Here is a 13,348-nt window from a genome sequence, read left to right as displayed (position 1 = left end):
AGTCATAGTATAACATGTTGAAAAAAGTCATAGTATAGCTTGTCGAAAAAAGTCATAGTATAACATGTCGAAAAGTCATAGTATAGCATGTTGAAAAAATGTATGAAAAAGTCATAGCATGGTATGTCGAAAAAAGTCATAAAATTCATTGTATAGCAGGTCAAAAAAATGTATAAAAAAGTCATAGTTTAGCTTGTCGAAAAAAGTCATAGTATAACATGTCGAAAAGTCATAGTATAGCATGTTGAAAAAATGTATGAAAAAGTCATAGCATAGTATGTCGAAAAAAGTCCTAAAATTCATAGTATCATGTCGAAAAAAGTCATAGTATAGCATGTCGAAAATATTGATAAAAAAGTCATAGTATAGTATGTCGAAAAAAAGTGATACAAAAGTCATAGACTAGGATGTCGAAAAAAGTGATAAAAAGTCATAGTATAGAATGTCGAAAAAAGGTCATAGTATAGCATGTTGAAAAAATTTATGAAAAAGTCATAGCATAGTATGTCAAATAAAGTCATAAAAGTCATAGTATAGCTTGTCGAAAAAAGTCATAGCATAGCATTTTGAAAATATTTATGAAAACGTCATAGCATAGTATGTCGAAAAAAGTCATAAAATTCATAGTATACAATGTCGAAAAAATTGATAAAAATAGTCGTAGTATAGTATGTCGAAAAAGTCATACAATTCATAGTATGGAATGTCGAAAAAAGTTCTAAAATTTATAGTATAGATTGTCGAAAAAAGTCATAGTATAGCATGTCGAAAAAAATGATAAAGTCATAGTATAGTATGTCGAAAAAAAGTGATACAAAAGTCATAGAATAGTATGTCGAAAATAGTCATAAAATTCATAGTATAGAATGTCCAAAATGGTCATAGTATAACATGTCGAAAAAAATTAATTAAAAAAGTCATAGTATAGTATGTAGAAAAAAGTGATTAAAAAGTCATAGTATAGCATGTCGAAAAAAGTGATAAAAAAGTCATAGTATAGAATGTCGAAAAAAGGTCATAGTACAGCATGTTGAAAAAAAATTATGAAAAAGTCATAGCATAGTATGTCGTAAAAAGTCAAAAAATTCATAGTATAGAATGTCGAAAAAAGTCATAAAATTCATTGTATAGCATGTTGAAAAATGAATAAAAAAGTCATAGTTTAGCTTGTCGAAAAAAGTCATAGTATAACATGTCGAAAAGTCATAGTATGGTATGTCGAAAAGTCATAGTATGGTATGTCGAAAAAAGTCATAAAATTCATAGTATAGCATGTCGAAAAAATGTATAAAAAAAGTCATAGTTTAGCTTGTCGAAAAAAGTCATAGTATAACATGTCGAAAAGTCATAGTATAGCATGTTGAAAAAATTTATGAAAAAGTCATAGCATGGTATGTCGAAAAAAATCCTAAAATTCATAGTATCATGTCGAAAAAAATTCATAGTATAGCATGTCGAAAAAATTGATAAAAAAGTCATAGTATAGTATGTCGAAAAAAAGTGATACAAAAGTCATAGAATAGGATGTCGAAAATAGTCATAAAATTCATAGTATAGAATGTTGAAAATAGTCATAGTATAGCATGTCGAAAAAATGTATTAAAAAAGTGATAGTATAGTATGTAGAAAAAAGTGATAAAAAAAAGTCATAGTATAGAATGTCGAATAAAGGTAATAGTACAGCATGTCGAAAAAATTACTAAAAAAAGTCATAGTATAGTATGTCGAAAAAAAAGTGATACAAAAGTCATAGAATATTATGTCAAAAAAAGTGATAAAAAAGTCATAGTATAGCTTGTCGAAAAAAGTCATAGTATAGCATGTTGAAAAAATTTATGAAAAAGTCATAGCATAGTATGTCGTAAAAAGTCATAAAATTCATAGCATAGTATGTCAAATAAAGTCATAAAAGTCATAGCATAGTATGTCAAATAAAGTCATAAAAGTCATAGTATAGCTTGTCGAAAAAAGTCATAGCATAGCATTTTGAAAATATTTATGAAAACGTCATAGCATAGTATGTCGAAAAAGTCATAAAATTCATAGTATAGAATGTCGAAAAAAGTTCTAAAATTTATAGTATAGATAGTTGAAAAAAGTCATAGTATAGCATGTCGAAAAAAATGATAAAAAAGTCATAGCATAGTATGTCGATAAAAAGTGATACAGAAGTCATAGAATAGTATGTCGAAAATAGTTATAAAATTCATAGTATAAAATGTCGAAAAAAATTATAAAAAAGTCATAGTATAGTATGTAGAAAAAAGTCATAGTATAGCATGTTGAAAAAAATTTATGGAAAAGTCATAGCATAGTATGTCGAAAAAAGTCATAGCATAGCATTTTGAAAATATTTATGAAAACGTCATAGCATAGTATGTCGAAAAAAGTCATAAAATTCATAGTATAAAATGTCGAAAAAATTGATAAAAAAGTCATAGTATAGAATGTCGAAAAAAGGTCATAGTATAGCATGTCGAAAAAATGTATTAAAAAAGTCATAGTATAGTATGTCGAAAATAGTTATAAAATTCATAGTATAAGAATGTCGAAAAAATTTATTAAAAAAGTCATAGTATAGTATGTCGATAAAAAGTGATACAAAAGTCATAGCATAGTATGTCATAAAAAGTCAAAAAATTCATAGTATAGAATGTCGAAAAAAGTCATAGTATAGTATGTTAAAAAAAGTCATAGCATAGCATGTCAAAAAAAATTATAAAAAGGTCATATTATAGTATGTCGAAAAAAATATTTAAAAAACTCAGGAAAAAAAGAGGTAAAACGTGATAAAAAAATCATAGTATGGTATGTCGAATAAAAGGAAGAAAGTCATAGTATAGTATATTGAAAAAAGTGTTAAAAAAGTCATAGTATAGTATGTCGAAAAGTGCATTTATATCTTAAAACCAATCGTTTGGGAAAGAGAGTGACAGGAACACAACCTTATAACTTTTCTCTTCATCAATTAGAATTGTTCATTCCTGTGAAGTAGGTCTTGAATCTTATTGCAGCCTATAAGATTTGAACACACAACCTTCTGTCTACAAATTATTCTCTTATCACCCTAAGCTATCTGACCTGACAGAAAGGTTTAGGTTTTTTTCATATTTCTCTCTTTCACTTAGTATATTGGACCTTAAAACTTACTGAAACATATAAGATTTGAACACACAACCTTCTGTAGGCTGGACATTTTCTTATCCCCCTAAGCTATCTGACCTCACAACAATGGCTATGTTTCCGTCATATTTGTCTCTTTCACTTAGTATTTTTGACCTCAAAACTTAATGAAACATAGATGATTTGAACTCTCAACCTTCTGTCTTTCAAGCATTCTTTTATCGCTCTAAGCTATCTGACCTGACAAAAAAAAAAGTTTATGAATTCCCCAAAAGAGAGCTCTGTTTTTGCCTCTGTGGAGCATGTCCTGATTTCATGCAGGAAGTAAATACAAGAAAGAAAGGTCATGTTTGCAGGGTTACAGAAGAAGAGCTCTGTTTTGGGGAACTCATGAGATAATGACTCATTAATTCAGAAAAACAGGATTGTTTTTTTTGCTTGTTTTTCAGAGATAACTTTTTCTCACGTAAATAAGATATATTAATTGCAAAATTACCTGCAACCTGGAATAGCTGGATGGCTCAATGAGTTATATCACTGACTGTCATGTGGGAGACTCAGGTTTGGATCCCAGTCAGAGAATGTTAAATTACTTTTCCTAGCCACCTTCCTGTTAAACTGAAACAACTTCCTGGTCAACTGAAATGCCTTTCATGAAAAATTCATAATGTAGTATGTCGAAAAAAGTGATTAAAAAGTCATAGTATCGTATGTCGAGAAAGTCATGAAATAGCATGTTGAAAACATTTATAAAAAAAACTCATAGTCTATATGTCGAAATAATGATTTAAAAAATACTCATAGTATAGTATGTTTCAAAAAAAGTCATAGTATAGTATGTTGAAAAAAGTCACAGTATAATATGTCGAAAATGGATAAAAAAGTCATAGTATAGTATGTTGAAAAAAATGATAAAGTCATAGTATAGTAGGTTGAAAATGGATAAAAAAGTCATTGTATATTATGTTGAAAAAAGTGATTCAAAAGTCATAGTATAGTATGTCGAAAAAAGTCATGGTATAGCATGTCGAAAAAAAGTCATAGGAAAATCATAAAGAAATGTATGAAAAAAATCATAGCATATTATGTCGAAAATATTAATAAAAAAGTCATAGTATATATAACTTTCGCTTTCGTAAACTCTGACGCTGGTAAGCCACACTCACCTCAGCCTGGCGGTAGGCCCAAACTGCCAATAGGAAAAGGGCGATGAAAACTGTCCTAAACATCTTTCGCTATGGCAGCCTTGCATTGTCTTTCCTTGATCTTTGGTTATATGGACTGTACGTACTCTATACCTGCCTTTTGGGATTAATAAACTTCAGCTCTCCACCCTGCTTTTGGCTTCTCAAGTCTTTCATATACTTTTAACTGGGATCGATCACACTATGCCTGAGCACACACACCCACAATACAGCACATACAGAACCCTTGCCTACATAGGTAATAGATACAAAGACACAAGAATGCTTATATGAACACTAGTTGTCTATAGTAATACTGGAGAAACAATGGACATGTATTTTAAGTAATACTGGGATATAAAACACTAAATTTAATATTTTTCTTATTAATTTCCAGGTTATGAAGTGTTTAATCTTGCTTTTTCCAATTATAGGTGACTACAGAACTGTCAAATTATAATGATTTGCCAGGTGGAAATAAGCAATGGAAAAAAGAGGTGAGGACATCTGCAGATCTAAAGATTTCAGAGTTAGCACCATCTGACCACCAGTCAGTTTCTCAGATGGGAATTACAGATGGCTGCCCTCGTAAACTCATAACAGCAGTTGGACTGGAAGGACACATTGAAGTAAAGAAAGGCAATGTCAATCCTAATAAGAAGAAGGAAACAGAGGAGAATGTGCTGAAACAATTGCCTTCCTCAAACTGTGCAAGAGTAGAGAAGGCGCTGGTACCCCCACCTGTCGCTTTACAAGATCTTCAGACTGTCCAGAAGAATAAGGAGGTACCAACACCAACCCAAAAGAAAGCAAAGATGGAGGTTTTTGCAGTGACAACTTCACAAAAGCAAAATGATCTTACTGTGAAAAGTTCTGATCAGATTAACAAGGAGGTTGTTGGACATGTGTGCTCCCCAACCGCAGCAGAAAAGAAGGTCAAGTTTACAACAATTGTTACTCTTCAAAAAGAAAACATTCAAGCTACTGACACAAGTCCTGAGCAGACAAATGAAAACTCTGTCAAAGAGGTACCAGCTGAGAAGAAGTCAAACCTGATGGTGGTTTTAACGCTACAAAAAGAAAACACCCCAGAGGATTGCTTGATAGACATTGAGCAGGATAGGTCTCTGAGCTCAGACCCGGAGTGTGTAGCTTCTTCTCCTGTCCTTAAACTTTTACCCCAGAACCCGGAGGCAACGGCGCAGCTATCCAGGGACCAATCACAATACACAGAAGAAGGAGGTAGCCTGAGCCCCGAAATTTGGGAAAATGAGGGACCTCCTCCTCCACCACCTCCGGCTGGTAAAATCAGCCTTAGAATCTCCAGGAGTCCAAGAGTCTGGACACAGTCCAAAGAGGAAGACCTAGCCGAAATGAGTCCCTCCGACGTACAGACCGCAGCTGGGGACAGCTCCGGTGAACCCATTTATCTGGCATATGAGAACCAGAGTTTCCAGGACAGTGGTGACTCTGATAAGAAACCTATTATCATTTTCCTGAATGAGCCTATGGACATTCAGTCAGCCTACAAGCGTCTGTCTACCATCTTTGAATGTGAAGAAGACTTTAATGGGATTCTCTTTCCAGAAAATATTGTGGAGGAAAAGGAGACACTGCAGGATGAAGAGAAACAGGACGTAAGAAAAATGTGCATCACCGCATCAAATATGGACTTAGACCTGAAAGATTTCACAGGAAATGGTCAGAATTCTCTACATATGCAACATCAAAGAACTTCAGGGCATAATGGCTCCATTTCTGCAAACCAAGACCAGGATAAACCAGAACCGCCTGGAAAGCCAGAGACCAAAAAGAAATTTAAATTTAAGTTTCCCAAAGACAAACTGGCTGCAATTAGCCAGGCCATGCGGACAGGGACAATCAAAACAGGAAAGAAGACTCTTCAGGTTGTTGTCTATGAGGAAGAGGAGGAGATAACGTCGGACAGAACGGCAGCTAAGACGACCAAGAAGAAGACAAAAGAATCAAAGAGGTTTGAGACCAACAGTACCAAACAGTTGAACTTGGGTGAAGACAATGCCTGTGACAGAGACATCAAGGTCTCCTCTCCCATTGACACCAGACACTCAAAGTCACGTAGCCAGAGGAAGGAGCTCTGCAAAACTACCCTCGACTCTATTGACAGTCTGGAAGAGTCCATTAAACAGTTGGAAATCAGTGTGGGCACTATGTCTGCCCCTTCCTCCCCGTCCTGCAGCATTGTGTCTTCGCCTCCTCAGTCCCCCGATTCTTCCATTGACTCCTCTGCCAGAGCTCAGCTTAAAGACAAAGTCAAACGAGAAAGGGAGAGAAGCCCGTCCAAGAGGCCAGCCTCTCAGATCCTCAAGGGCCCAAATCCACCTCAGAGTAAGAGGGCCAAAGCACAGCCTCCACACGACACTGGGAAAACCTCCACCAAGAAACAGGTCTGATGTTCCTCTGCCTGCGGAGCTCGCTTGCTTCAGTGATGCTGGGCTGGTGGCGGGCTCTCTGCTCTGACTCTCTGACTCTTCACATATGTTCTGTGTTCTATGCAGGGGTTAAAGTGGGCCGGGACGATCCGGAACATTAATCTAATTTCCAGTTTCATACATTAGTGTTCCCCGTAAAATAACGCCAAATATCCATTCCAGTGTTTCTCCTATTCATTCTCAGCAGCGCACTCGCCTTGAGTCCATGAACAAGGCACGTGTCTGGGGTGAGTTCACGTCTGTAAAAAAAAAAGCAGGATAGTTGCACACTATCTCGTGAAGTTAGTTGAACAGGGGAAGATCACGTTGGGGTTGCCTACCGGTTACAAACAGGCTCGGTAGTGAACGGCCTGGTAACGTGCTGCAGATTCTGTGTTTTCAGCTGAGCTAGACAGAGAATATTCAGTTAAAATAGTTAGGTGAGGCTGTTTTGCCCTCATTGTTCTCCGCGAAGTTAGCTGGAATTGAATGTAGCCCCGTTGTGTTTAATGTGGAGTGACTGCCTTGGACTCCGTTTAAAGATAGCCTTTTAAATGCTTGTCAGTAACCGGTCTTATGGTAACTTAGGCCTTGTGTGCTCTGATTAATTTGACATGCAGTTAACAAACCAGTCATAATTTTGTTTTAGTAAGAACTCATCTCCTGGCATTTGCTCCTGTGGACAGAGAATTTGAGAATGGAATTTGGTCCCACTGTACAAATGTTAGGTTCAGCCAGCTAGCCTATATACGTACCAGGAGTCTGCCTGTTTTCCCAAAACTTGCCTAACTTCCTTCCTTTCTTTCCTCCCTTGTATGAATTGCTTTTGCAAAAGTAAAAACATTTTCAGCTCACGCAGATGGACTTTTGCCTCAGTTCACATCGTCCTGCACACATTTCCTGTCTGTTTGCATCCAATCACGTCTTTGATAATGTTGCTTAATATCGTTTGATATTGTTTAAAATGTTCTTACTGTTTGCCCATTTCAACCAGCATTGATGACTGATATACCCCACTACGTACAGTAATGCACATGTTCCCTACATGTGCTGCTGTGGTTTAATAACTTGGAAATCAATGATGTCATCTTTGCTTCTTGAATCTGATGCTTTTAACAAGTTTTAGTGTTGGAGCTGCTATCATACAAATGCTGTATCTCCTACGTGTTTTTTAAAATGATAACACAGTCCCAGCCAGCTGATACTAACTCACCCTGTGATTATCCATCTCCTTGCTAGACCTCCAGCAGCAGCGCCAGCTCTTCTGCTCAGCGACTCCACACCAAGTCTCACTCCTCGCCCTCCTCTGGCTCACCAGAGAAGACAGCTAAGGGCCAGCAGCAGGCCACCCAGAAGCAGGTAAATGAACTCTGAGAGACCTGAGTCAGCATAGACGGAAGGGGAATCACTGTAATGCTCCAACAAATGGCAACTGGATTTGCGTTACCGTACTCATATTGCAGGGTTAGGGTTAATCAACAACCTTTGACCTTTTGTTGTCAAGTATCAGTATATTCGATTACTTAGTGGTAACTAACAGAGGGTCAACATAACCCTCCCATCATCATTATTTAAAGAAAATCAATAATGAATAACGTTTCCACTTCATCTGAAATCATCTGAAACTTCAGGTTGGATTCTGCTTACCATGAAGTTGTATAAATATTAAAATCTGGGTAGACTCATGAGACATGAGTTTACCCTCTTAGTCCCTGAAATATGCAGTCAGCAAGCAGAAACTTGGGGTTAAGTCATGTGGAATAAATCTGTGTAAATTACTATCTTATTTGAGATAAATAGCTTAGATGAGGGTGAACTGTGTGCCACTACTGTTTTATATATTAACAATTAGTCAATAGCTTGGAAAAAGATTAGATTAGAAGATAATGATTTGGCTGTTTGCAGTGAGTTTTTTAATGTGTTGAGCTCATTTCTGCCATGGTCCATATCTGTCTTATCTTGTGTGGTCTATCTCCAGTTAATATCTGTCTGTGCATGTTCCTCTTCACCTTGGCTCCCTCCTTTCAAGATACACTCCCTGATTTATGTGATAGTACCCATTAATGCCTCCATATCCAAAATTAGCTGTTTTGAAACTCAGCACAGTTGACAGTTGAGTTTCTGGATCACGGAGTGGATCTTGACCTGCATGTAACCTGCACATTCACCGTGTACAAGCGTTCTTCATCTGGCAGTGAGTTGTGGAAATATTATATCCGGGTGTCAAAAACTCTCAAAATCTCTTGTTCCTCAAACAAGGACACAAAAGCCACCGTTTACAAATATTAATAATCCAGTTGAAACCTCCGTCATTGATTACCATCACATTTATGTGTCATGAACGTATATGTCATCGTGTCAGTACTGCATGTATGTTGTGGTCGGTGGCACCACTGTTTAGAGAGTTTAATCATAATGTCTTTCATGACAAGTTAAAGTAATTACACAACAAGTTATTCTGAAAAGTATTTTATGTCTTTTAATAATTTCTGTCACGGACATTATGTTTGTACATGAACTTTACTGTTTCCAGGCAAATCCTGATTAATTGAAGAGAAATAGCACTGCATTAGGTCAGTCATGCATGCTACTACTATGTCTTTGGCCAGTATAGAAAGAACATTAACTAAAGAAGAAAGAGTGTTTCTTTAGGATTATGTTAAGCCAAAAAAAGGGAGGAGTGTTACATATAACATGTGATGGAAAGCAAAAGTGCATTTCAGCCAAAAAGAGAAAATGTGGCGATCAACGACATATAGAGACCCTGCCCGAGTGGAAAAGGGAGGACTTATCCTCACCATTTGCATTTGTCGTTACATCAGGAAGCATTTCTACACTTTGGATATAAACAGATAAGTGAGAATGGGCTTAACCTGTAATCTGACACACTTTGCCTGGGCTTTTAGGGCGTACACCCAGAGGTCAACAACGATTGGATCAGTACATGAGACACCTTATCAAGATGTTCCGTTACGTGGGAACTTCTAATCAGCAGTTCACTGAACAGTGGCTGTTTATCCTGGGAGTCAGTAAAGTAGGCAACCAAATATTTGTAAGAACTAGCTACTGCTAGCACGTAATGCTAAAAACAGCCACCAGACGACAATAAAAAAGGAGGAGGAAAACATTCATATCCTACACATAGTAACTTTAAATATGTGTGGACTATGTGGCTGTGTTTGCTGTTTGTGCTATCTACATGTAGTTATCATGTTCAAATTAAAGTGTCTAAACTAGTGGAGGTGATAGTTCCACATTAGCATATTCACAGACTCTGTCTGCTGAGAGTATCAGAGCAACAGAAAGGAGAGAGGAGAAGCTGGGTTTACAGCTTACAGTTAGGAGGCAGCTCTAAACTGGAGAGTACATGATGGAAGAAGCTATCACGTTAGCTGTTTGCAGAGTATAAACTGCTCCAAAAAGAATTGCGCCATAGTTTTGCTGCCAGTCCTGCCAGGTAATGGTACAAATAGATGCATCAGCATGCTTTCAACAAAGTGCTTCACATTGTCAAACAGCACCTGAAAACTCTTTCACAGGGGAATTTAGGGGACTGTGCCCAACAAGTTTTGTCACTTTACGAAACAATCACGCACTTTGTTTTTATAAGTGATAAGCCTTGTGTGCAGGGGCCGGAAATATTGGACCCCTGCAACCCGACCCCGGATTAGCGGATGACAATGAATGGATGGATATTGTACTTTTTACTGCATTTATTTGTGCTACAGTTACTTTACACATAACGTGCTGATGTTATAGATTGAACTACCCGACAGCATATGAACTAAATTAGCTCCAACTCAACATTCAGCAAACTAGTAAAATGCTACTAAGACACAAATGCATCACTAGTTATAGATAATATGAATGCAGTAATATTATTATAATTCAATTCAATTCAATTTTATTTATAGTATCACATCATAACAGGAGTTATCTCGAGACACTTTACAGATAGAGTAGGTCTAGACCACACTCTATAGTTTACAAATATACAGTATAAAAGTACATTTTGCCATATTTTTACTAACGTAACAATTTTTAATGCAGTGTGTAATTAAGTGTTTATAACTGTGGCATTGCTTCTTTCAGTTGAGTAAAGGATATAAATACTTCTTCCACCACTCTACAATTATTTTGATCTCAGCCCTCTCTGTGACGGCAGGCTGTGATTGGCCAACAGCTGTAGACTCGGACCTTTAGACGGGTCTGACGACACATCGCAAGAACTAGTTTCAAGCTCTCCCAGGTCTGACGATAAATCAGAGCACTAATGGTCAGTGTGTCAACAGGTTACCGGCCTCATCTGCTTTGTAGGGACGTTTTCTCTGTGCCACTTTGCGGTGCGAGATGAGTGGACTGTATCATTTCTAGCGTTAAGAAGGGGATTGGCTGGCCAAAGCCATAGAAGTAACATGTATGGGTGCTCAAATTGAGTGTTCTTCTCCTTTTTCCTGTAAGCTGTGTGTTGTTGGCTTTGACTTGCCGTGTCCCGTGATGTCTGTTTACAGGCGGACAGCGGAAGCAGTAGAGCAGCCGGGGATATTAGCCATTCGCTCGTTGCTTTGCGTGCCTCTAAGATCCCAGCCTTGTGCCATAGCTCTGGGAAACACCCGTCTGCCTCTCTGTCCACTCCTCACTGCTCAGACACCACCGAACTCTCCTCCTCCTCCTCCTCCTCCTCCTCCTCCTCTTCCTCCTCTGCTTCCTCCACCCCCTCTTCTGGGAAACACTCGCTTCTGTCTCCGTCCCGTCCCTCTTCTGCCTCCTCTGCCCAGCCTTCCAGGCAACAGGCTTCTCTGTGTCCCCTCTCCTCTTCCTCCACGGTGAAAAACACGTCAGACTCCCCGCCTCGCTCCCCCTCTCAGTCCTTGCCTTCCTTTTCTCTCCCCGCTCCTCCTCACAAATCTTTTATCCCGTCTCTGAATCTGAGTCGTCTCCTCCCCTCATCCAGCCACGTCTTGTCGCCATCCCACGCTAGCGCCGGCCCGGCCCAGCGCGGGCCTCGCAGCAGCAGCAGCAGCAGCGGCAGCAGCAAACACCAGCACCACCTCACCCTCACCTCCACCGCCACCACCACCACTTCCAGCGCCGCCCTCGCCTCCCAACACAGCTACTACACTTCATCCTCCTACTCTTCATCCTCGCCATCCTCGTCCTCCACCTCCTCCTCTCTGTCCCCGACCTCCTCTTCCTCCTCCCCTCCCTCCCCCTCCCCCTCCCCCTCCCCCTCCTCCGCCCTCCTCCCCGCCGTGGCGAGTCACAGGGCGGGGAGTGTCCGAATGTCAGCGTCCAACCCCAGCTCTCCGGGCCGCGGCAAGAAAGGCGGCGGGAGACACGCTGGCCAAGTCCTTCGCACGGCGGCGGCCTCTAAGGACACAGCGTGATCATCTACCATTCAGGCTTTCAAAAAATATGTAAGTGCAGCATACACACGATGACGAAAGACGCTAAATTGCACTTTGTTCCTACAGCAATATTGTGTGATGTTTACCTTTTGCCCTTTTTGGATGGGTTGTGGACAAAGACATGGCTTGTAAAACCTGGAAAAAATGCAAGTCTGGCCTGAAATCCTTTTGAAATCCAAACCACACGAGTGCCGTACGACGTGCGTCTATACAGCCACCCCCAGAGCCCGGCCGATACATGGCATGGTTACGAATATTGGCCGTTTTTAGCTTATAAATATTTCTTTATCACCGCATATGTCAGTTGATAAATAACAAAGTGCAGCACAGGCATACCAAAGATATATTTAGGTCGTATAAAACTAGCATTGTTTATTCTAGTTTTTTTTATACAGAGAGAGTGAAGGAGATGTCTGTAAGGCAAAGCAATTTATTCATATGGCACAGTTCATACACAAAGGCAATTACAAGTGCTTTACATAAGCATACACATACAAAGCAAATAGAACATAACATTTAACAATCATAATAACAAAACAAAAACAAAACACACACTGTATACTCCGACACAGACCTGGAGGAGAGCTAAGTTGTAACAAAGACAAATAAATACATATTATTTTTTATTTTTAAAAACACTTGTGTGACCGTGCACAGGGCCTCTGAGCCTTTAAATAAGTGACAATCCTTATCCTTATCAAACATGTTCGTGTGTTCATGTTAAAAAATGAATATCAGCTGATATGTCGTCAAAAAAGTTGAAGCTTTCATATTGATATGAGCCTCAAAAATCTCTCTAGTCCCCCGTGGTATTAGTACGCCAGCAGCAGCAAGGACAGCACATGTTTTTCTATCGTAGCTGTCGAAATGGAAAAGAAGAACTCCCCAGCTTTCATCCCAGCTTTGTAAGATAATATGTGTTAATTGTGTTGACTTCGGGTGTGATTGACCCGTTTTCAATTTTTGTTTTATATCAGAAAACATGGGACGTAGAAATAAGCGCTGAAAATGTGTAGAAAAAAAATTTAACAATTTGATATGTTGGAAAAAGCAAAAACAAACAAAAAAATGGCGTCAAAAACGTCGAAAAATTCCAAGGTTGACGGAAAGACAACACAAGGGTTAAGACAGTGGGGGGGGAGGGGGGGAGTTATAACAGGGGAGGCTTGGCGACGCTTGATAA

At 38.6% G+C, this 13,348-nt stretch overlaps 1 protein-coding gene across 11 annotated transcripts in view; it reads left to right on the top strand.

Moving 5' to 3' along the window:
• The window catches only part of LOC116043953 (sickle tail protein homolog), a 93,188-nt gene extending 80,400 nt beyond the window's left edge, over positions 1 to 12,788 (top strand). For 4 of the 11 annotated variants that reach the window (XM_036004865.1, XM_036004863.1, XM_036004866.1 and 1 more), the window contains 3 exons: positions 4,742 to 6,733; positions 7,997 to 8,116; positions 11,269 to 12,788. In XM_036004865.1, the coding sequence (XP_035860758.1) occupies positions 4,742 to 6,733; positions 7,997 to 8,116; positions 11,269 to 12,144 (2,988 nt within the window). In that variant the 3' untranslated portion in view covers positions 12,145 to 12,788. Of the gene's footprint in view, positions 1 to 4,741; positions 6,734 to 7,996; positions 8,117 to 8,735; positions 9,392 to 11,268 lie in introns of those variants that run through there. The other 7 variants (XM_036004871.1, XM_036004870.1, XR_004898212.1 and 4 more) reach the window with 6 other exon arrangements.
• The last annotated feature ends 560 nt before the right edge of the window (positions 12,789 to 13,348 follow it).

The sequence above is a fragment of the Sander lucioperca genome, chromosome 9 (genome assembly GCF_008315115.2).
Source record: "Sander lucioperca isolate FBNREF2018 chromosome 9, SLUC_FBN_1.2, whole genome shotgun sequence".
NCBI classification, from domain to species: domain Eukaryota; kingdom Metazoa; phylum Chordata; class Actinopteri; order Perciformes; family Percidae; genus Sander; species Sander lucioperca.
The sequence above is the reverse complement of the archived record's forward strand: the minus strand, read 5'-3'. Positions and strand labels throughout refer to the sequence as shown.